This window comes from Pinus tabuliformis, chromosome 5_1 (genome assembly GCF_031772625.1).
Source record: "Pinus tabuliformis cultivar Carrire ecotype Pingquan chromosome 5_1, CPIR1, whole genome shotgun sequence".
NCBI lineage: Eukaryota > Viridiplantae > Streptophyta > Pinopsida > Pinales > Pinaceae > Pinus > Pinus tabuliformis.
Window position 1 is genome coordinate 332,596,140 of NC_142305.1, and position 24,863 is coordinate 332,621,002.

Genomic DNA, 24,863 nt, shown 5'->3' on the forward strand with positions numbered 1-24,863 from the left:
ATGGGATGAGGTGACACAAGTTGAGTAGAGGAAGGTTCAAACTTTAGCAGTCAATGACAAAGAGGTTGGATGGTGGTTTGAATCGACGATAGAGAAGGGGTAGGCTTGGTTGGATGGTAGAGGCAGGACAATGATGGGTGGGATCAATGAAAAATAGTGATAGTGGCTTAAGGGCACGAAGGTGGGATGACGACTTGAGGGTGGAGGACAGTGATGGCATGACAAAGCTAACTCCATCTCATTGACAACTCCATTATGGCGATTGAATGTATTAATCAATACGAATGCATGATCCCGTTGCGACGATTGGTTTATGGGTAAAGGACGACTTGAGGGAATGGATTCAAAATCCCCAACAATTTCTCTCCTTATGTGCCTGTTCAGTTCCCTCATTGTAGCTTGTAGATTTCTTTGTGCTTAGTTTCAATGATGAAGAGAGAAGACTCCAACTTTCTATCACAAGCAAACTTAAAGATTTGACATTAAAGGGCTTAGAAAGTGGAGTATGGAAATGGAAGAATGAAGCATGAGTGGATTTAAGAGAGACTTCTTGGATGTTGATGGAGATTGCTTGTATGATGTTAGGGCTTATGCGATGCATGTAAATCCTAGAGAAGAACATGACAAAATGATGGTGCTTCTTATGGATATTGTTGCAACATTTGGGTTTCTATCCTAGTTGTAGACATAGAGGGTGGAGCTCAAGCCTTGCATTATTTTGGAGCCTTGCTTTTGTGGGATGTGAGGTGAGGGCAAGATCATGGAGAGATTAGCTTGATGAGTCTCGAGCTTGTGTGCAAGAAGACTTAATTATTGTATCCTTGATGTTCTATGGAGGTCTTGGTGCTTGTGTTGATGCAAGAGTTAAAGACCTAGTGTTTGAGGATTCAAAACCTAGGATAGACATGTAGATTTGGAGGTTGGTGCTTGAGTTGTCTTGCTATGTACTTGTGTTATGAAACATGCCCAAAGTTAGTGAATCCTAAGGAAGACAACCATGCTAGTATGGAGAGCTCGTGTAATACAAGCTTATTGTATGTGCCAAGCAAGGTTACATGGGAGCGGGAGCGAAAACGGGAGCAGGAGCGACATTTTCAGAAGCTCCCAGTTTGGGAGCGAATCCTAGAGCATTTTTTATATAATATATATATTTTTTATATTTTGATGCATATATGTCAACAAAAACATGTAGAATGATGAATTAGATATAAAAAACATAAAAAAACATAGATTGAACAATATAACAACAATCATCTAGAAGTTATAATCTTCATCAACCACATCCACAAGTTAGTAACATACAACATATTGAGTCTCATGAATCATGATTCATCAATCTTAAAGTTTCAAGCTTTCAAAATTCAATATATAACATTTATCATTATTGATCACCAAAGTTGTACTTGTAAGCTAAGTGTAACCATTACAACAAATAATATCTAACATGAAATGAAATGAAATGAAACAACTTTCAACTTTCACAAAGCATCATATTCATAATTCATTACCAATGAGTTATAATTGCCAACTTCAAACTTAAATTGTCATATATTGTTTACAAAAAATATCATAATAAATATGAAAGAGTCAACAGTTATACAAACTACTAGAAACTAGAAAAGACAAGTAAATCTATTATCTATTGCTAATGCTTGGGTCTCTTGTTGCCGCGAGAAATGTCTAATTTTTTAGTCTTGTTGGAAAATCAAGATCTTTGTCATTAATATCACCCTCATTAACATAAGATAGAAAAAACATAGCATGTCAAGTCAAGATTTTGTTCGAGTGATGGTTACATTTTTAGTAGGGTTATGATGAAGGAGTTCAACAACCAATGTCGCTAACATCAACGTTCCTAGAGGGATTGGTGCTTTTCATTAAATACGAGTTCCATACCCTAGTACATGACAAAATCCAATGGAAACATTGCAATCCCCCCAATCTTGATAACCTGAAAAACTGATAAGTTTGCTGGATTTTCAATGAGATTTAAATTCTACTTTCTCTATATGAAATCCAATGAGGTCAGAACCACTCTCAAACATCCCGAGTCATTTCATGGTAATGTTAAAAATTTAAGTAAAAGGATGAAAATGAAGATTAAGGAGAATGTCACTTTTACTTTAAGAATTTAACATTACCATGAATCGCGTATCAATACTAGGGCCATAGGCTTGATAATTAGGTTGCCCCACTAAAAAATTATTTATTTCTTTGAAAAAAATTGCATTTGGAATGTTACTACAAAAAAAAATTGCAAAAAAGGCTAGGGAGCAAAAATTTCACTCCCGAATTCGCTCCCGAAATTCGCTCCCATGCGGGAGTGATTTCGGGAGCGCGCTCCCAATTTGGGAGCGGGTTCGAGGGGGGGGGGGAGCCGCTCCCCTGCAATCCTGCCAAGGAAGACTTGCTGATGTTCATGTTAGCATGTTGAGGATCTTTGGTAGAGTGAGCAGCTTCTATTGGGCGTGATAACTAGCCATGAAGAGTTGGTGATTAGGGCTTTCTTATTGTTTACCTAACTAGGGTTTGGACAACTCAACTTGTACCATCTTTGTGATAAAGCTGTTGCATCTACTTGTACTTCATCTTATAAATATATATATGAATTTTAAAGCGATCCAAATTGTGTAATTGCAGATTTGATTTTCAGCTTGTATTGTCTTCACGATTGAGTAGATTTTAGGCTTTGTTGTTCATGCTGATTTGACATAACATTTAGTTGAATTGGTTAAGTGATTTAACACTTCCAGAAGATAAAAGAGCAGATTTGCTGCTGTTATAATCAATGTTCCACCAGTTTATGGGACAGGGCAGCACAAGAGCCAGGAAATGCACATGGGGAACGTGTGGAAGCAACCCCAAATTTTGGTGAAATTCAAGGAGGACAGGGGGACGTAGGGTATCTAGCATAGGGTCCCCGTCTCTAAAGATATAAAAATAAAAATAATATTGATAAAAATCCAACAATAACAATTCAATTTCATCCCATGCAAATTCATCATTGTGCAATGTAAATACTAAGTACTAAGAAGCACTCCTTTCATGGGGGACGCCCAGAAGCATCCCTTTCCTAGGGGTGATGCCCAGAGGCACCCTTTTGGGGAAACAGGTCCCCCATGCGAGGGAAATGTTCGCCCCTGCATTTTCCCATGTTTCCCTAAGAGGGGGATGTGGGAAAATGTATCCCTAGGCATCCTCCCATCCCAAGCATGTGGGAAACGTGGGGGACATGCCCCCCACCCTGGCAGATGCATCCCTGTGGAACACTGGTTATAATCTGCTGTAATGCGACATTTGAAATCTATTATAATCCTTGAAAAGTGTGTCCTAATGGTTGTCACATTGTGGTATTGAAGTACACATATGTATTTATTATCTTGGACTGCCCAGAGAAATTGTTTGATGAGAAGTGAAATATTTATTACTTCTTTAGTTTCATTTTTAGATCAGCCCTAATGCTGAAAGTTCACAGGGATCAGATTTGGGAAACCTCAAGTAAATGAAGTGAAATTTCTGAATCACATTAATCACCCTTAGAGTCGTGAAATTTCTACAATTTGTTGGACTTTGGCTTTGCTATTGATCGCAATTCTGCTTTCTGTCTGGAAATCCCGTTGTAACTTGTAAGTTTATTATTGATGATTCTAGTTGCTCTGTGTCCTCTTTCCAAAATATGTACGTGGATGAAGTATGTGTTCAGCTCAAGGATTCTTGCTTATAAAAGATGCCAAAGCCATTTCAGTTTCAGTGTAGTCTGACCTTATTACAGTAACACCCTCAATAAGGCAGAGATGACATGTAGTTTTCCTTCTTTGTACATATTGTATTATACTGTTCATTTTGTACATATTGCTTTTATGTAATATGAAAAGTATCTTCTCAAAAAAGAGTACGGTCTTAAGAACTAGCTGCTTTTTTCAATAGGAGAAAACTTCCTGTCCACATGTTATTCTCCTGGATTTAAGCTTAGAAATGGTTACCTGTTAGGAAAGCAAGTCAACTGAAGGCTTAGTGAAAGAAGGCCAAAGGCGTTGATCCCATGTATTACTGGTAATTACAGGTTCAGTTAATGAATTAGCACAAATTTAAGTGTCAAATGAAAACTAAAAAGGTCTGGGACTGGTTAGAACTTAGAATCTACTTGCTTTAAGTACTCTGGCTTATGAAGAGAAAGAAGTGCTTATTCTCTAAAAGTTGATTGTCCTTAAGAGAAAGCTTTGCCTATTGCTTATGATTCATGAGATCCTGGAAAGTTCTGGAAATCGTTGACAGGTTTGACGTAATGAGTGGTTTCCTACTGCAACTCAGAGGTTTGATTAATTGTTGAAAGAAGCAAGGCTTAACATGGTAGAGACAATTTGGTAGTTAGGGGCAAATCAAGAAGAGGAAAAGACAAATGGACTATGTTTGAACCTTTAGGTTACAGTCTTACAGATGAATGGTGGAGAACAATGCAGGTGCTAACAGGAAAAGAAAAATGTCAAATTTGACAACAAGAATACTAGGAGCTTCCGAGCTATGTTTTGTGTATATTTTCTATCATTATGAAAGCCAAATTGTGGTTGATGCTTTGTGAAAGCACTGTAAACTAGAAGCAGTGAATAATATTCTTGTATGATATTAATGTTTCAGTTGAGCTTTATTTGAGCTCTTGATATGCTTCTAGCATCTAACTTTTATATGCTAGTCCAGCAGGCAGAATAGTGGTCTAAAATTTGGAAAAGAACATAAATAAGTAATGAAAGACTGGATACATGGGTGGTGAAAATCATAACTAGACATTTTCACATTTTTGACAGCGTTTTATAATTGTTCAAAAACGAGCTGTTCATGACTATATATTGACCAGCAGGCACATTGAACACACCAGTGCATTGACCAGAGACAGATTGAACACACCAATGCATTGACCAGAGGCATATTGAAAACCATGGTTGGCAGTCCATTGTCAAGGGTGATAGCCAATTAGATCGTTAAGACATGTAGCCAAGGACAGGGAATTTAGTATGTGCCTTGTTAGATTAGGATGCCTTCACTGTAAGGAGAAAAGTAGGAATTCAGTTGTTTATATGATATGACTATCTGATCATGAAACCAAACGATTATTTTTATGAAGGTGCATTGAACTTGTTTTTCTTTGGGTAATTCTTTAAACCTAGAAAGTAGACGAGTTCTTGGATTCTTTAAACCTAGGAAGTAGATGAGTTTTTCTTTGAGTTGCATTTTGAATGGCGCAGTTGATCATACATGGAGCGTGTAATTTATATCTTTGCTGATTTAGTTGATAGCGTAGGTGATTTTCTGTCTTTAATCCTGCTGTGATGAGAAGATTGCAGGCTACAAGGAACAATTGCTGAATCCACTGAAAGGAGAGGCTAAAACAGTACTAGAGCTTGGTATTGGTACTGGGCCCAATCTAAAGTACTATGCCAGTGGAAGAAATGTTTCAGTTGTGGGTGTAGATCCAAACAAGCATATGGAGAAATATGCACAGGCCGCAGCTACTGATTCTGGTTTACTGAAGTCACAATTCAAATTCATTCATGGGGTATGACAATACTCTCAGACTTTTTTTTTGTTCAAGATTTTTTTTTTTTTTGCATTATGATACAGTAAATGATATAATAGTGGCTTGGATGCTAACAGGTAAGTAACTACTGTCTCAGATGCCTTATCTCTAAAGTAAACTGAATCAGAACCTTAAACTATACTGGTATAGACCTATCTGAATGATTCCTTAGATATTATTCCCTAAAAGAAGATGGATATGTTATAAAAAGAGAAAGATTGATGTGAGGTGTTTTTGGCTTTTGGCCATGACTATGCACAGATTAACAATTCAAAAGGGGATGACACACCCCGTGGTTAAGTGAACAAGGTTTATCAAGACTTCCAAAAAGGAGCAGAACAAATTAGGTAGCCTGTCAAGCTTTTGTTTCCTCTTCCAAGGCCATGTAATTCACAAGCTTCCTGATGTTGGTTTTAGCCTTTGATTGAATTTTATATCCTCCAACTGGATGTAGAAATCCCCACCATCCTGACCTGCTGAAAATTTTTAGAGGTGCAGATAGTTGTTCTAATTTTCTGGCAAGCTTGAGTGAGTTTGCTCACTGGGATCTGCTGCTTGAATCTGTGCTACAATCATGTAATTTAGACAACCTCAATAGTATAAATAATTGATATTTAATTCAGAGCAGTGTTATAAGAAGTGTTATAAACACCGGACTGGACCAGACTGAACTGTTTTTGAGCCAAAACTGCTCTGAGCCAGTGCCCCGGACCGGGAAAGGCTGTTTCGGTACCGAACTGGTTTTTTTCACTGAACTGGCTGGTTTCATACAGAAGTTAGAACCAACAGGTTTTGTACAAAGTGACTAAGGACTCTTTGAATGCAATTTTTTTTAAAGAAATAATTTATGAGTGGGGCAGCCTAACATTCAACCAAAGGGCCCTACTAATGCTATGAATTAATGGTAATGTTAAATTCTTAAAATAAAAGTGACATTATCTTTTATCTCTTTTATCTGTAAAAGTGACATTCTTTTTTTTCTCTTTTATCTAAAAGAAAAAAGAGAATGTCACTTTTGTGGATAAAAGAGATAAAAGAGAGAAAAAAGAGAATGCCACTTTTATGGATAAAAGAGATAAAAAGGAAATGTCATTTTTACTTAAATTTTTAACATTGCCTTTAATTGACTCAGGATGTTTGAGAGCGGTTCTGGCCACACTCGATTTCATATGGAGAAAGTAGAATTTTAGATCCCACTCAAAATCCACCAGACTTAACAGCTTTTAGGATTTCAGGATTGGGGGGATTGCAACGTTTTCATTGGATTATGTTGTGTACGAAGGTATGGAACTAGTGCTTAGTAAAGAGCACCAAGCCCTCTATGTACCTTGATGTTGGTGTCAAATTCCGGCTAGGAAAACAACTCAACACCACTGTAATTTTTGGGTGTAATTGTTTGTTTCTCAGTGAAACATTTGCCAAACAGTTCAGTGACCCACTGCTGTAGATGCATTTTTCACAATTTTAATTCAAATGTCATATACAGTGACCACCATACAATAAGGAAATACTTTATATCCTCCAAATCTGATTTTTGTTAAACTCATAAATTTATTTGAGATTGATACATGACTGAACAGTAATGAATATGAGAAAGAGCAGAAATAATGTCAATTTAACATAACAGGGAAATGAGTTCTGGAAACATACAGTCCTTAGATTTATTTGCAGCTGAGGTTACAAGAGGCTACCAGATATGAAAACTCTGATTTCAACCTGATTAATACACCAGCAAGGCATAACACAGTGTAGCAGTGGATTTGAAGATGGATGGCAGTTCTCCAATAGCCAATATATACTCAGAAATTCGTTCCAATGGCACAACTTTCCAGTACAGTCATATAATCAGAGTTTCGACCTCCTTATTGCAGCTATATAGCCTTCCGTCGAGCTCGACTTTATTATCAGACTTGTTTCCTCTAGCAAAACTCAAGCTCGGCCCCACTGGAAGACTGTCACATGTAGATCTGAAGGTACACGGCCAGCAGACTGAGAAGAGATACAACCTCCTTTTACTAGGAAACTCTGCCTGTGACATAGCAGAGTTTGTCCCACAAAGCAGTGAGTTCGTTCCACAAGCAATATGATGACTTCGACCCCTTTTCTCTAGTGGAACTCGGCCAGGGAATGAGTCACTAACTCAACCCTTTGAGCAGAGATGAACTCGCCCTTTGTGAAGGATTTCGATCTCTAACAACCCCTGTAGGTGCAGCCCTCTAAACACTGGTTCAAATCCCTCTTCTTGATCAAAACTTAAGCAAATTTGGTCTGGGCCATGGCCTTCAGTAGTTTTGTCTCCCACCTGAAAAGATTAGATATAAAATAATATGCAAGACAATGAAATCAACTGATAACATTGGAATAACTCACTGTCTCCAACGAATCTTCTCCTCCTTTGAATCCCAATGGTGAAATCTGAGTGATTTCACTCCTTGAACCAGTTAGAGTGTATAGTTTCAACACAGAAACCAACTATGGCGGCTAAGGTTTTCAAACCCTAAGCTTCTCCAAAAAACTCTCCAAGAGCTCTTTTCTCAAAAACACAAATGAATGAATGAGGAGAGACCCCCTCATTTCCCTTTTTATAACTCACTTACCTTTTCCCTCCAATTAAATATTAAAAACACTTTTCATTTCTTTATTTAATAAAGTGATTTTTATAAACTAATTAAAGTCACTTTTAATGCTGGAAAATGCTTAATTCGCCTCCGTGGTCACACTGGCCACCCAAATCCCCTTTTTATCATCATGCCTTGTAGATCTTTTCGCCCCGATTCCAATGAGCTATTACACTAAGGTGTTTCTCCAAGTAATTGGCCCGAAACAACACCTTAAGCATAATTAATTAAAATATGCCTGTTAATAACTCTGTTTTATAGAAATTGTCGGAATGCAATAGAACCAAAAGCAAACCATGTGGAATTGATCCTGATGATGAAATATGGTAAGCAATCTCAGTCAGACCCCGTAGAACTCCTCAAAACCCTTCGGGTCCACCAATAATGTAATCCAACTCCTGTGACCTAGATAACATAAGATTTGGAGACTCTTTCGAATCTCATCACAAGACTGTAAAAATTGGGGACATTACAGTCTCCTCTCCCCAAAATTGCTTGTCCTCAAGCAATGTCATTGTTACCACTCAAACTAGCAGGGGTCCTAGGAGGGATCCTATAGCATCTACTAGGTCAAGTGGCAATAATGGAGCAATAGCCTAATGTCACCTTAGTTAAAACTCCCTGCTCTTTACAGACTTTCATCGATGGGAGGAGTCCCAATATGAGAGGAATTACTAGAGTAGATGGATCAATGATAGGATGTGGGGTGATTCCTAAAGCCTATTCACAAGAGAGGCCCAAATAATGGGCTTACTTGCTATAGAAGCAAGATGGATGGCTCTCTTAGAAGGGCTAAGAGGATACCTAAACCTAGGGTTTGAGGAGTGTTACTTGAAAATAAGTGGCCACCCAAATCCCTTTTTTATCATCCTGCCCTGTAGATCTTTTCGCCCTGATTCCAATGAGCTATTACTCTAAGGTGTTTTTCCAAGTAATTGGCCTGAAACAACACCTTAAGCATAATTAATTAAAATATGCCTGTTAATAACTCCGTTTGATTGAAATCATCAGAATGCCACAGATCCAAAAGAAAACCATGAGGAATTGATCCTGATGATGACATATGGTAAGCGATCTCATTTAGATCCTGTAGAACTCCTCAAAACCCTCCGGGTCCACTAATAATGTAATCCAACTCCTGTGACCTAGCTAACATAAGCTTTGGAGACTCTTTCGAATCTCATCACAAGACTGTACAAATTGGGGACATTACAATCTCCTCTCCCCAAAATTGGTTGTCCTCAAGCAATGTCATTGTTACCACTCAAACTAGTAGGGGTCCTAGGAGGGGATCCTATAGAGATCTACTAGGTCAAGTGGCAATAATGGAGCAATAGCCTACTGTCACCTCAGTTAAAGCTCCCTGCTCTTTATAGACTTTCATCGATGGGAGGAGTCCCGGTATGAGAGGAATCACTAGAATAGATGGATCAATGATAGGATGCGGGGTGATTCCTAAAGCCTATTCATAAGAGAGGCTTAGATAATGGGCTTACTTGCTATAGAAGCAAGATGGATGGCTCTCTTAGAAGGGCTAAGAGGATACCTAGACCTAGGGTTTGAGGAGTGTTACTTGAAAAGAAGTGGCCACCCAAATCCCTTTTTTATCATCCTGTCATGTAGATCTTTTCGCCCCGATTCTAATGAGCTATTACTCTAAGGTGTTTCTCCAAGTAATTGGCCCGAAACAACACTTCAAGCATAATTAATTAAAATATGCCTGTTAATAACTCCGTTTGATTGAAATCGTCAAAATGCCATAGATTCAAAAGAAAACCATGTGGAATTGATCCTGATGATGAAATATGGTAAGCGATCTCATTCAGACCCCGTAGAACTCCTCAAGAGTCAAAACCCTCTGGGTCCACTAATAATGTAATCCAACTCCTGTGACCTAGCTAACATAAGCTTTGGAGACTCTTTCGAATCTCATCACAAGACTGTAAAAATTGGGGACATTACAGTCTCCTCTCCACAAAATTGCTTGTACTCAAGCAATGTCATTGTTACCACTCAAACTAGCAAGGGTACTAGGAGGGGATCCTATAGAGCATCTACTAGGTCAACTGGTAGTGATAGAGCAATAGCCTAATGTCACCTTAGTTAAAGCTCCCTTCTCTTTACAGACTTTCATCAATGGGAGGGGTCCCAGTATGAGAGGAATCACTAGAATGGATGGATCAATGGTAGGATGCGGGGTGATTCCTAAAGCCTATTCACAAGAGAGGCCCAAATAATGGGCTTACTTGCTATAGAAGCAAGATGGATGGCTCTCTTAGAAGGGCTAAGAGGATACCTAGACCTAGGGTTTGAGGAGTGTTACTTGAAAAGAAGTGTCCAAGATCAAGTGGTCCTAGAAGACTAGGGTTTCTAAGTGATCTTTGTGAAATTGAAGTTATAATGTAGTGGGACCACAAAGAAACCCAAGCGGGCCCAAACGGTGTCAAGGGTTTGGATTGGAGTAACAAATGGATGATCTTGACCAAGCTAGGGAGGAGAATAGGATCAAAGGAATTAAGTTTCTTTTGGAATTTGAGTATAGTGATCCTAATGAAGCCACTAACCAAAGGGAACCTAGGGATGAGAATGGTCTTCAAGCTAGGGATTGAAATATCTTGAGATTCCACTGTGGGATCAACCTCAAATTTTGAGGACCTCTCAAGAAGACCCCAACGCAGTAGTTGACCAATTTTCAAGGATTTTCAATGGCTAGAAATGATTTAAGATGATGCCCTAGGAGGCCTACTAGGTTAGGGCTTAGGAAAGAGGAAGAGGAAGAGAGGTGAGAAGAATATTCTTTTGTGATCACCTTAGGACTAGACTAGTGCCTAGCCAATTGGGAGAATGGAGTCAAATGAGATCAATGCTTAGATAGGCTTAATTCCAATCAAGGAGTTCCCCAACAACTTCATATGGCCCTAGCAACAACTAGGTTACAAAGGGAAATTTATACTTCTTTTATGTTGCAAATGATGACTTATCAAGGCAAATCATGAACAATCATGTACCCCTAGGACAATAATTCACCATACTTCACAATGATCATATGAAAAATCCCTCACAAAGACAAGACCAACAACTTTGCATAAGCTTAAGGGTAGGTACACCAATTTCATAAATGAAAATATTTCATAGATCATTACATGAGAAAAAATACAAGATAAACATGAAAAGAGTACTCACAAGTATAGTGAAATTATTCCAATCATCAAGATGCAAGAAAATCAAAGCTCCAAGACAAAAATTTAAGTTGCTCCAAACATCAAAATGCATTAAACCTCCAATTCGTCCATCAAAAGGCTTAGTGAAATTCCCAGAAGAAACAAATGATCCAAATCCAAGTGATGATGAGATTCAAATGAGCTCTCATCAATTTATATCCTTCCTAAAGAGTTCGATTTGCATAATTAGGCCTAATTAAGTCCTAGATAATAAAATAATGTGCAACAATGACATGACTTGGTGACAAGCCCACTAAGATAGCTCCACAATACAAAGAAAATCCTCTCAAGAGGGAAAAATAGTAGATACAATGAGTCGTAGAGCCATTGAAGAGGCCTAATGGAGTACAAAATGTGCCAAGGTGATATAATGGGCTCCAAACATAGTGATCAAGGGGGTGGCCCCTTGATATCCAAGCAAGGCACAATGACATCCTCATGGGTCTCCAAGTGGATCAATAATGCCTGTATGCCATTTGTAAGGGCTAGAAGAATGGTGCAATCCGCTCCATTGTCTCCCGTAGTGAGATGCATCCTCATCTGGGCCTTGGATCAACTGCCAAATTTGTGGTGCAAGAGTGGAGTTGGTTGGGCAAGGTGATCTAGGTGCATCATCATCATTTGAAAAGGTGGAATACAAGCAAACAATAGGTGGAACTAAAGGATCCCATGAAGTAGCGATTTTCTCTTTGCTATGGTGGAGACTCGTGACTCTCAACACTCACCCTACAACAACAATATGACCTGTGTTGCATGGGTACCCACACCCGAGGGTGGGGTTCTCGAACCCGTCCCGGGTTCCCGCACCCAAGTACCGGATTCGGGTACGGGTTCTTCCCAAACGAACCTAGAAGAACCAGGTTCTTCAAAAAAAATAATTGGGTTCTTTTCCTTTAACGGGTTCTTGGGTTCTTGGGTTCTTCGGGTGCTTGGGTTCTTTGGGTTCTTCGGGTTCTTCAGGTTGGGTTCTTTGGGTTCTTCGGGTTCTTCATAAAAAAACTACATTAAAAATTTAATTTTCAAATAATTTTTTTTTTTATTGAAATCTAAAAAATAACTTATAACAAAGGTAAAACTTATAACAAAACCTAAAAAACCCTAAATCAATTCTTGTAAATCAATTTGGAATGAAACATTCTTCCACGGTCCTTACCATCAAAACCTGTGTTGCACGGGTACCCGCACCCGGTTTTTTAAGTTTTTACAAGTCTTGTTTTTTAAGAATTCTTGTAAATCAATTTGGAATGAAACATTCATTCCCGAGCCAAATAACCATCAAATTATAAACTGTAAATGCACACATACAGGTTCAGACATTTTCGGTCAAATAGAAAGTAGGATTGAGACCAGCCATAAGCTGTAATCAGCTGATGTTGTTAAATGGCGAAGGGCTATTTTGGACAATGGCTAAATTAAGTATCAAAATCTGCCAATTTCTCACAGCATTCTGATAACATCATGTTAAGATTAAAACTAGGAAAATATGCCTAAATCATATATGGTCTCTACAGACTTGTACACCAAGTAATCTCTAAAAACTGCGAAGATGTTTTATGTTTAGATAATTAATATTTAGGTAGAGCTTCGCACTCAAAGACAAACTATCCCTCAAGCCATCAGATGGCTGTTGCGCATTTTATTGGGAAACAAAGACTGATAAGCGTGTTTTGTGGAAGGGTAAGTCTGCCACTGTTTTTGGGATTGCTTTACCATAGAGCACACCATGCATGGGGCAGGTGGATGATTAGACATCAAGAAAATTCTAGACCACTATTAGGTTGATAAGAATCTCCTATGAAAAAATTGTGTTTTTATATGGGAGAGACTAAACATTCAAAGCAAAGTTACAAGCTCAAGCTCCAGCCAGAATGAGCAATTTCAATAAGGAGAGAAGCTGTCTTGAAATTAGAGCAGGAGGCAGAAATGCTAACACTCCTTGGCTGTGTAGGAGGAAGGGTCTGTACGACCACAGCCTGATTCATTGATAGGCATCCTTGCAAATGAACCTAAGCTGCATAGTTATTTTAAAGCTTGTGTGTGACAAAATCTGTCCCAAGTTTCACCAAAATAGCTGAGTCTAGCATTTATCCTAGTATGTATTTTGAATTTTCAGTTTTAGTAGTAGCCTTGAGCTCTCTCACATAGCTGTCACAGTGTCATGGTTACACGGAAAAGATTCAAAAGAACAGTTTTTTGGTGATAAATTTTGAAATTTCAATGTCAATGTTGAATGTTCAATGATGTGCATGTTTAAATGATTATCATTAAAGTTTTCTTGTTTAAAGTTGAAAAAATATACAAATTCAAATTTCATATATATTATTAATTATAAATTTATAATTTATAAAATATAATTATTAAAATTTAATATTATTATATTACCCGACGAACCCATGCACCCTGTTTCCAAAAATGCCGTCCCCGTCCCCGCACCCACGTTTCCTGGCAACATAGAATATGACCCTCTCAAGGGCTTGGGCCCCGTATAGGGAGACCAAACCCAGACCCACCTGCAATTCTGTATAAGATCCAATGCATCCCCTTCACCTTCCAGTACAACAAATCATTAGTGTAATTAAGTAAGCTTACAAATCATGGAACCAAGTGGACACTCCATGGTGGCATGCCCTTCCATAGTGGGCTTTAGAACATACAAGTGTCTCCAAGTTCAAGAAGAAGGTTAACTAAGGACCTTATTAGGTGGTTTCAGCCTCCAAGGGGGTGACATGTCCATGATGCATCCATCAAATGGTAGGTGGCATGTGATATAATGGTGGGACAGAACGAGGCATCAAGGGAGGGCTCCAAGCCACATGCCATAATAAGGGAAGCCCACACTTGGGTGTATGAATGTAGGAGGGAGCAATCGTGGTACATGAGTTACCCTGACCTTTGTTTTTCCACCCTTCTTCATATGCCTTTTCCTTTTGTTTATTTTTCTTTTATAACTGCTCAAGGCTTGAGGGGATGAGAGCATGATGTGTGAGATATAGCAATGGATACCCCCTTTAAGGTGAGGTAGCTCATCGCCCACTAGGGGTTGGGACAATCATGGGTTCCTTAATGATGAAAGGGGTCAATATGAGGGACCCTAGGAACCAGGGTGATGGCCATAATGAAAGGGGTAGAGCTCATGTTTGGCTTTTGCCCACGTGCTAAATTTGTATGTCTCGACCATCTTTTGCATTTTATGGTACATTTCCTGTTGAGAGTGGCTAAATTATGCTGTTTTTGTTTAGCTGCATCAACCTCTAGGGCATTGTTCTAGGCGTGACTCAAGGCGTCGTCAAGGGGAGGACGAGGCTAACTCCTTATGGACCTGATGGAAAAATGTGGATACAGATGGGAAATATGGTGAATGGGGTCATAATGAGTGGAGGGGGGTGATGTATATGGTGTCGGGAAGCAGGACCACACAACCAAGATCGGGTTTTTCCATGTAGTGCCACCCCTAAAGCTAGTAGACAATAAAGGAGATACCACGAGACTACAATACAATGTTAACCGTCAAATTAGACAAAGTAGACAAGAGTACAAACCAATCACACTCTTTCCGTTGAATCCGCCCACCAATCCATGCCCAAAAGTGTCCATGATAAGTAAAGAGAATCACCCAACTACACAATGAAAAGTCACACCTTCAAGGTCAGGAGGCCCACCTTCAAACATACGATCATAACAAATGGGCGAGGGACCACATGGCGGGCTCAGGTGGTGGAGATAGTGGCACATCGAGTTATCTGGTGGCTGCAAGGGGCTGCTAGTTGCTGACTGAGGACCATCTAGGAGAAATTTTTTCTCCTATGGATACTACCCACAGGTGGTGGGTAATAGTCATCAGTGACTACCTCTCCATGAGCTGATCGTGATTAATACAGGGTCCTAGACCATCCTGATCATCGTGAATCATTCCTCGTTCCCCCACTCCCCAACAAGGCATAGACACTAGAGGCCCTTTGCATACTACCTATAAGTAGAGTGTCTTGAAAATGCGAAATTTTGACCAACTCCTCGAGAAGTTGCTCTACCGGAAAACTAATCCTATGTAACTCAAGAGTGAACCCTTGAAAGTATGATCCAACTCCTGCTGAAAAGGGTCCTCGTCCACATGAACTAACCCCTTCCTCCTTTGATACCATCAACAAATCGTTGAGAAGTGAAATGCTCTTTGCCAAACTGAAATCCAATGGAAGATCTGAGTGGTCTTCCCTTGTAAAGACCAACTCACCCATAATGGTAGCTGAGTTGTCAAGCCTTGTAATGCCAGGGTCCCATGCTAACCCCAAAAGAAAATTGGCATGTTGCCATTGCACCACTGTAATCATAACTAATTTCTGCGACGAAGTACTGCTAACTGTTAGCGCCCATCTGTGCCTCATCACTAATCCCTGTATGCAACCAATAGACGGACACCATGTATCATGAATCAATATGGTGCATGCTAAACTTCCTTGCTTCTACCTAATCACACAACGAACTCTGTTATCCCATCCCCTGGTGATGTACCCAATTACTGCGTGGAGCCCACACACCCTCCTGTAAAAGAGGCCTACCATCCACTATGCCCCATGCTCGTGCAATGCCTCAAAATGTCCTACCGAAGGTGTGTCATGCAACTCTCTCTTGATCATCTCCCCAAGTGTGTACTCAGGGACAAAACATACGCTACCTCTGCAATGGGTCACACCATCCCTAATCCTGTATCTATCAACTCGTGCTCCAACCATTTTCCTCAAAGGGGAATTCTCCTGTCCACGATACAATGTGTCTCACCCAGTGTTTTACAAAACGGACTCGGATTCGGACTCGGCCGAGGATCGACTCGGACTCGGACTCGGAAACGGCAATGACTCGGCGGCTCGATTTCAATGACTCGGTCGTTGTAAAAAATACATTAAATATTTATTTTTTTTACAAAAAAAACATAATTTTAAATATTTTAAACATAATTTTAAAGATTTTCATTCAAGTTTCCAAACACACAACATTATAATATACATGGAAGACAACATATGATCAAAGTAGGCTCATGAACCAATCCATTATATCAAAATGGGACGGTGTACCCAATGGCAATAGTAAATACATAGTCAACTGTAGTCTGCAATAGTAAATACATACATAGTCAACTGTAGTCTGTCATAGTTATTTTTACATTGCCCATGTCATCTTTAATACAAAGAACGGGTAACTTCTAAGCATATTTGCTACCATCCTACCTCAATCATCAAATACACTTTGATCTTAATTTTGCTGGAAGACGTAACAGCGACTAAATGAGGAGACTTAATGTGCATCCAATAATTTTTTAGGGTAGAAATTATGCTTGCACGATTAGAAATGCCAATTTGACATTGACGGAGTTTAATTTCTCCAATTCCTTAAGATTCTACAATAGAAACCAAGAAGTCACGTCCTTTCTTGCATATCACTAATCCATGATTAACAAGTGGTTGTATAAATTCAAACACAAGCACTAGTTCAACCTCAAAGTTGAAGTTTCCCATCTCAATAATCCTCTTTTCTTGAGGTCTACCATTCTCTAGCCCATGTGTCAAGGCAGCTTGATGCTTACTGCATAGTTAGTCATGAGTCATGACTGGTATAATGGAATCCTAAGAAGATGTTGCTTTCATCATTGAGATTAAATCATTAAAGTCATGTTTAGCATAAGCATAATCTCTCTAAACTGCCAAATGTTAAGTGAAAATTGATTTTTTTTTGGTAATACGCTGCCCCAGCCGGTTATGAGTGAAACGGCCGAGTCATGATGGGACCCGGCCGGGTTGACCGGGTCAGCTATGACTCGGCCGAGTCATTGGCTGACTCGGCCGAGTCATAGCTGACCCGGTCAACGAGCCGGGTCATGGGCCGGGTCAAGCTGGGGGCTATTGAAACGGAACGAAACGGCCGTTTCCGTTTCGGTTCGGCCGTTTCGTAAAACAGTGGTCTCACCCAACTGTCTCAGGTGACCCCCATGTGTCCTGCTATATGTGATGAGAGCATCAAAGAACAACAACAAAAGCCTCTGCAATAGTATGCAGGACTAGAAAGTGACAGATGCATGGGTCAATCCCAAGGGCGTGTTCAAGAACCCATATGGATACCCAGGGGTAGTCCTGCAAGTATCCTGCTCTCTGACTTTGATCAAGTGATGTTCCAATCGAAGATCAAACTTTGAGGAATGCAATGCTCCTTGACGCTCATCCATCCACTCATCGATCCTAGGTAAGCTAGGCCCACTGGTATGCCCGATGTCCCAATCAATCGATCTCCCTAAAAGCAATGCTCCAAGATCTTGCTGTGCAACACCATACACCATTGCATAAAACCATGCATCACCGTACTCCTTTGCATACCTTTGCACACCATGGCATATCCCTATACCCCACTGGGTATCACCACCTGTTGCTAGTGCACACCGTACCATCTCGTATCCCGCATGTGCCAATGTATCTACCACCCTGCTAGTGGACCGACTATGATGTGAGTCATATTTCCTTCTTTGTCCTAGTAGACCTAAGTGGCATGACTCCTCACATGCTAATGGGGATGTCATTTCTATGCCAATCCTTGGTGGCTCCTATGCCCAATACATCAGTGGAAGAACATCATCCCCATATACTGCTCTGTCTGGTGGCATACAAATGCCATCCTATTTGAATAACTCTTGTTGGGGTGTTGTCACCCTATTTGTACACCCAATGCGACAACGCTCAGGACAGGGGTTGCCACTGTGATCCTTGCCCACTCCATTGAAGCTATCTCCTAAATGCATACTAAGGGGGGTAGTCCCTATAGATGAAATGATGAGAAACTTGTTGGGAGCCAACAAGTTTAGGAGATACAACTGAATGTCCTAGCAACTTGAATTAAAATTATGTGACAAGTAAGATAAACCAGTGCCTTGAAATTAAGAAGTACTTGCACAATAGAAATTGATATATCAAGTTACTGGATGAACAATTGCTGCAAGATGCAAAATCTATTCTAGATGAAGTGTAGGACCTAATCTAATGTGAGATGCAAGATCTTGGTTATTTTTAATTAAATGCCTAGTCTAGGTGAATCCTTCCTCTCAATTATTTTGAAGCTAGTCACAAACGCAAGTTGTAGAGAGAAGTCCATGGGAAGGAGGCTAAGGCCTCATTAACGATACCTCCCCTGGTGTTCTAACCACTCAGATGCCTTTGTTCCTACAAGGGGTTTCCCACAAGAGAACTGCAAGGTCACCTGTGTTAACTGCAAACGAGGGTCTAGACTTCTCAAATTAGGTGAAGAAGGTGGTCCTATCTCTTTTACAACCAAGCTTATGCTTGGAGGTAAATTTTTAATATGCACTTCTAACTTAGAATGAAAATGCAAATGATGTTAGATTGCTTCAATGAGATCACAAATATATAAAATGCTCCAATATGACAATATTAGACCACTTGCAACCAAGATATTTCAAAAATTTAAAATCACAAGATGATAATAGCAGTAAATGAAGCACTTTGATATTATCCCAATGAAACAAGGATAGCAATGTTAATTACTCAATGATCCAACATGCTTATTAGAGTTTATTAATGTGTCAATTAGAGTTCTTGTTATAGTTCTCTTATGCTTATGTTACTTATTGATTAGAAACAAGAGCAGCTTTAATGATTCTTAAGCATAATCGCAACAACCACCGATAGAACAATGAGATTGCTAACAGTGATATGCAATGTAAGAAAAGACCAACAAATGCATTTAACTAACTATGAGATGTTATGCAAGGATGCAAGAATGCAAAAATGAGTAATGCGAGAGTTAGTATACGAGAGTACTAGCTTATCCTCAAGAATCACGATCAAAGAGAGACTAATGCAATTATTTAGCCAATGTTTTTATCATTCAATGATCATTAGGAAGATGCACCAGACTTCAATGAATACTTATGCCAATCAAATCAGCCCACTGCTACTATGAAGACAGTCACAAAATTACTTGCAGATAATGATGATTTAGCCCTTAAGTTAGTATCTTGATTTTCCTTTATCTTCTTAGGGCTATTGGGATCAATTTTAGGACTTCTTTAAGGTGATTATGAGATGATCATGCCACTATTATGATTAACTTCAGATCTCATATTTATGACAATGAAGGAAATGAGAGGTCATAGGATGAGAGCAAACCCCTTAGGCCTAGAGGCCTTACTCCAATGGAAAATTTGGATGGTTGAAGCACCAAATGGCAATATTTAGGCCTCCAAACACCTGCAACCACAAAGTATTAGTTTGAAAACAAAAGGAGAAGGCCTTCAAACCCTCACGGCTAGGGTTGACTAGGCCTCTTAAGCATGCGGCTAAGGCTAGAGAGGCTTATATGTTAAGTGTAAGCCCTCCAAAATTGTGCTTCAGACTCAAACAAGTGATGAAACCCTTCAAACGCACCTGCAATCACAAGATATTAATAAAATAGGCTTCCAAATGCAAGCGACTAGGGTTTAGAGACCCTTGAAGGCCTGCGGCTAGGAATAAAACCCTTGCATCTAGAGTGGGAAAGCTCTTTTAGCCCTGTGGCTAGGCCAAAAGGCTAGTTTGAGCCTACAAAACTCCTTCAAGATGAATCTTAGGCTTGCAAAACCAATGGTTAGCTCACAAAACCCAAATATTCAAGCCCTAATAGACTAAAAATGCAATGACAATGAAAGGACACTTGAAAACCCTTGCAAAAATTGATTTAAGGCCCAACAAGGTTAGATTCAAAATAAACCATATGCAACAAGTGAAAACCACCACAAACCTTTGTGGTTGCCCTTGATCAAGTACATAAGTGAGTTATAAGCCATAAGAATTAATTCTAGCAACCAAAAATCGCTTGCCATACCTTTAGATAACAACTACTTGTGAAAACCCTAGTTTCTATAGCAAATAAGCCCTCTAGGGCTAGTGACTCCCACAAAAAGGCTAGACGTTGACAAAATGAGAGCTTGGTCTTCTAGATCAGGGCCTCTAAGGCCTAGATCTACCCTTAGAACCTGAAGGCTCTCCCTCAAATGGCTGGACGACTCCTCCTTAAATGACTAAGTGCCCAAACCCTAGCCGTCTAGTCTAGGTGAGGGTTTGAACATTCAAACTTCAAACTTGCCTTTGAATTCTTGAGTCTTTGGCACCTGCAAGATTTATAAATAGAGTTGATGCCAAGATCTAAAAGAAATTTGAAAATAAAACCCCAAATAATTATTTAAAAAAATGGAGCCCACAAGGCTTTGGATTGAAGGTGAATGGGTGCATTGTTAAGGCACTCCTTGCCAATGTTGCACGAAGCAGAAGCGTTTTTTGGAAGCGGGGACGCCAAAGCGTCATTTTCCAAAAATTTAGGAAGCGAAGCGTCCGCGGAAGCGTCTGCTATATATATATATATTTTTATATCTTTTTGCATTTATACTCAAAACAAACATTCCAAATACCAAATTAATTGTAGAAGACATGAAAACATGCATATTTTTGCATAAATCAAGATAGATATAACATCCATTGTACATTAATGATCTAGAGTCTAGATTCTTCTCCTCTTGTCTAGCCTTTGCCTCTACCTCGATTGTCTAGGGATATTAGTCAACATTGCCCAATTTTGATCAAACTACCTAATTCAAGACTTAAAATATGGTAGAAAAAGCTTAACATGTTTGATCGATGATTTTGACTTGATTGAAAGGTAATTTTTTGCTAAGGGCGTGCCGCGTGACAAAGGAGTTCAACAATTAACACCACCAACACTAGGGTACATATAGGGCTTGGTGCTCTTGATTAAATGCTAATTGCATACCTTCATACTTGATATAATCTAATGAAATGCCACAATCCCATTGATCCTGAATTCCTGAAAACTGTTAAGTCTGCTGAATTTTGAATAGGATATGAAATTCTATTTTCTCCATATGAAGTCCAATGAGGCTGGAACCACTCTCAAACATCCTGAGTCATTTCACGGTAATGTTAAAAATTTAAGTAAAAGGATGAAAATGAAAAATAAAGGAGAATGTCACTTTTACTTTAAGAATTTAATATTACCATGAGGGAGCATCTGCTATATTTATATTTTTTTTGCCTTCATTCATCACCCTAACCCAAGGTGGACCCACCCCCAACAAGCAAACTCACCTAAAATTAAAAAAAAAAAATTGAAAAAAAAAACGATTTTCTAAACGCTTTTTCGGAAGCTTTTCTGGAAGCGTATGGGAAGTGTACGCTTCCTCCTTCGAAGCGCCACGCTTACGATGCCTGAAGCGCCGTACGAAGCGCGCTTCGGCGCTTCCGTACAGCGCTTCCAAATTTCCAGGAAGCGGCTAAAAAAGCCGAAGTGGCGCTTCTGAATTCGGAAGTGCCGCTTCCGGCCAAGCTTCCTAGGCGCTTCCGTACGGGACGCGCTTCGGGGCTTGGAACCGTGGGGGGGGGGCGCTTCGTGCAAATCTGGTTCAGATCCCCTGTGGGTGCTTACCTACCAAAAAAAAAGTTATTTAAAAAATGGAAAATAAAAATACAATGGTTAGTAGGGTTATATTCACAAATTATTTACAATATCTACAATAAAATTCAAGCTCTAATTAGCAAATAAATCTTTTATAGCCCAAGTAGATTTTGAAAATAAGTGAGATAAATATTTTTATTTTAATATACTGGCCAAATCCTGCACCATAAATCGTTAGATCAAGCCAAGAAGCCAAACAAGGTGTGGTCACCTCAAAGTCTATGTACTTGGGGGTTGCCCAAGGGTTGAATCACCTGAAGATCTCTGCACACTTTGATAGATAAATTGTTAGCTTCAAAAGGGGTTTAGATACACATTTAAAACCCTCAAGATCTAGAGATACCTACTAGATTGAGTGAGCAAAAAATGTTTCTCTAGAACCCAACACCTAAAGCAAGATACATGTGCTAATAGATGATCCAACTACTGGCTATTGAAACAACAATATTCAATATTACACAATTAGAGCATTAAGAAAATTCAACACATACCATAAATCATTGAGAGAGAGACACCTTGAATTGAAACCCCAAAGACTTATGCTTTATTAAAAGAAATCCAATAGAGCTTAGCTCAGTACATCATCAGTTGTTGTTCCAATGAGGAGCTAGAAAGCTTCCTTATATAGAAAATGAGAGGGATAAACCCCTCCAAGTGGAAAATAATGGCTAGTAGCTCGATCCATGTTTTGATCCTCATAATTTTTTTTCAAACACTAGATAAGCTGGCACAATTCTCTAAAAGAATTCAATTTTCCTTGTTTACTGGGCTGGAGGGATCAAACTTTGACTTCCAGACCCCTGGAGGATCTTCAAAAATAGAATTATCGTTACTTGTGAAAAATAATCAACTGCTTGGTCCAAAAAATTCGATTCGCTGGGAAGTCATCTTGGGTCCAACGAATTTTTCAAATGGACCATCCTGCCTTTGGAAATGAGGCTTTTTAACTTTGACTTGAATTTTTCCTTTTGAAAAATAGCCTCAATCTTTTGACCATTTTTCCACTTGGAGAGTAATTAGTTTTTCCTCTCATTTTATTTTTTAGACAATTCTGGCTAATTTTATTTTTATTTTTGCCAAAAATCAAATAATCCCTAAGAGGGGATTACAAATATTTTCCCACCCTCTAAGTGGGTCTAAAAATATTTTGGTAATGGTGTTCTAATTATGAGGAACCATTCACCAAAATAAGTCCTAAGCAACATTTTTTATATCAAGATATTACAATAAACAACCCTTAGAAGGGGAATTTTACACATAGACACAACCTCTTTAAACACAACCAAATTCTTCGACACAAGACACATGATTTAGTATGAAAAAATGCATTGACTCGATAATGCTAGGACTCACTTAAGACCTCATCAATGAGTTCCACCCTAGCTTTGGTGTATATTTGGGAGAAAAACTCTGCCAATTATTCATGTTTACAAATACAAATAATTTGAGGAGGCTAAAATACTCTCTAGGGTGAAACCCTTTGACAAGAATCATAGGCTTACCTAGGTGTTGTTACATGGCTTAATAGACATACTAGAATAATTTTACAATAAGATAGCAAAATTTGGGATTACAATGACAAATTGGAAGCTTCATTGTGATAATGATTCTGAATTTTTTTATCCTTCTGACAGGTACTATGCTTCTTGGAATTATTGACATGTACATGGTCAACACGGGGCATGTTGACCACCCTACAACCCCATGCATGAGCGATGTGCCAAGACATCTCCCAAACTCAGCACACTCCTCCATCAAACCAGCCCGCCACTAGCACTGACCAGAACTCTGGTGGAAATGTGAAGGAACGTGAGTGTTTGGTCACTAGGTCAATCACCTTGTCAATGCCATAGTCATCCTTCACACCTGGTGAATGATTGAAAACCCCACCTAGATCCCAATGCCAACCAGGGTCTCCAGTATCCACTCCACTTGTGTCAACTGAACTTGGATCCCAGATGGATGTATCCTCATGTGAAATATATCTGTCTCCACATCCCGTGGGTGTATAATTAGAATTCTCTGGAACATACTTCTATGCAAGTGCTAGTTCATTCAGGTGCTCCTTGTGCTCCAGTATCACCAGAGGCTCCTCATGAGTGCCTCTAACATCTTCTTGTGTGATGGTTTCCATAGTTAATTGACTGTCTGCTATGGAGGATGAAGAACACACATAACTCAACTCCATACAAAGCTGCTCAACTTGCAACTCTGATTCTTGAAGGGCCATTTGAGTGCTCTTCAAGGACTCTTGGGTAGTCTCAAGCTCATGTGTAAGCCTGTCAACTTCCTCCTCTTTCCCTACTAGTGCATCATGATATATCTTAGCAAGCATGAGTAGGTGATCTCTGTCTAAGATGAGGTGTAGGTAGTTGGATTTCATCTCTACCAATGCCTTTCTGAGGGTCTAAAAATTTGCAAGTGAAGGCTCTCCTCCTAAACTATTATGTGCCACTGCACTTCTCCAACAATAATCTGTCACCAATACCAATGTATCATCATAATGCCTCATGGCTACCCTAATCTTGTTTGCGTTCATCTTCAATTGGTTTTCCAAGTTATAGGCATAAGTAGGCTTGTGAGCAACATCTACCTCATCAACTGATGGGTTTGGGTTTGCACTGTTGACTACTTATGTGTTATCATCTTTGCACACCTCTTGGGAATCATCATCAACTGTTGTAGCCTCATGATTTTCTTTGTACCCATCATCTAACTCAACAATCTCGCTAAGTGACAACAAACATTCTGTAGCAATTTCTGATTCCCTTTCATCCCAAACTCTCGTTCCAACCTGTTGGGGTGAATTTGTGATAGCTTCATTTTCAACAGGTGTGACTTTTCCCAATTTGTCCTGGGAGGTTTGGTCATGGTTTTCACCTTCAATCCTTGCTTCTTGGTCCTTGACTACATTTTCATCTTTCGATTTGCTATTCCTTTTTCTATTCACTG

At 39.3% G+C, this 24,863-nt stretch overlaps 1 protein-coding gene across 1 annotated transcript in view; it reads left to right on the plus strand.

The window, feature by feature from the left end:
- The window catches only part of LOC149164738 (uncharacterized), a 221,262-nt gene that overhangs the window by 141,047 nt on the left and 55,352 nt on the right, over window positions 1-24,863 (plus strand). The window contains exon 3 of the mRNA XM_089432182.1: window positions 5,333-5,551. Coding sequence (XP_089288308.1) covers window positions 5,333-5,551 — 219 coding nt within the window. The remainder of the gene's footprint in view (window positions 1-5,332; window positions 5,552-24,863) is intronic.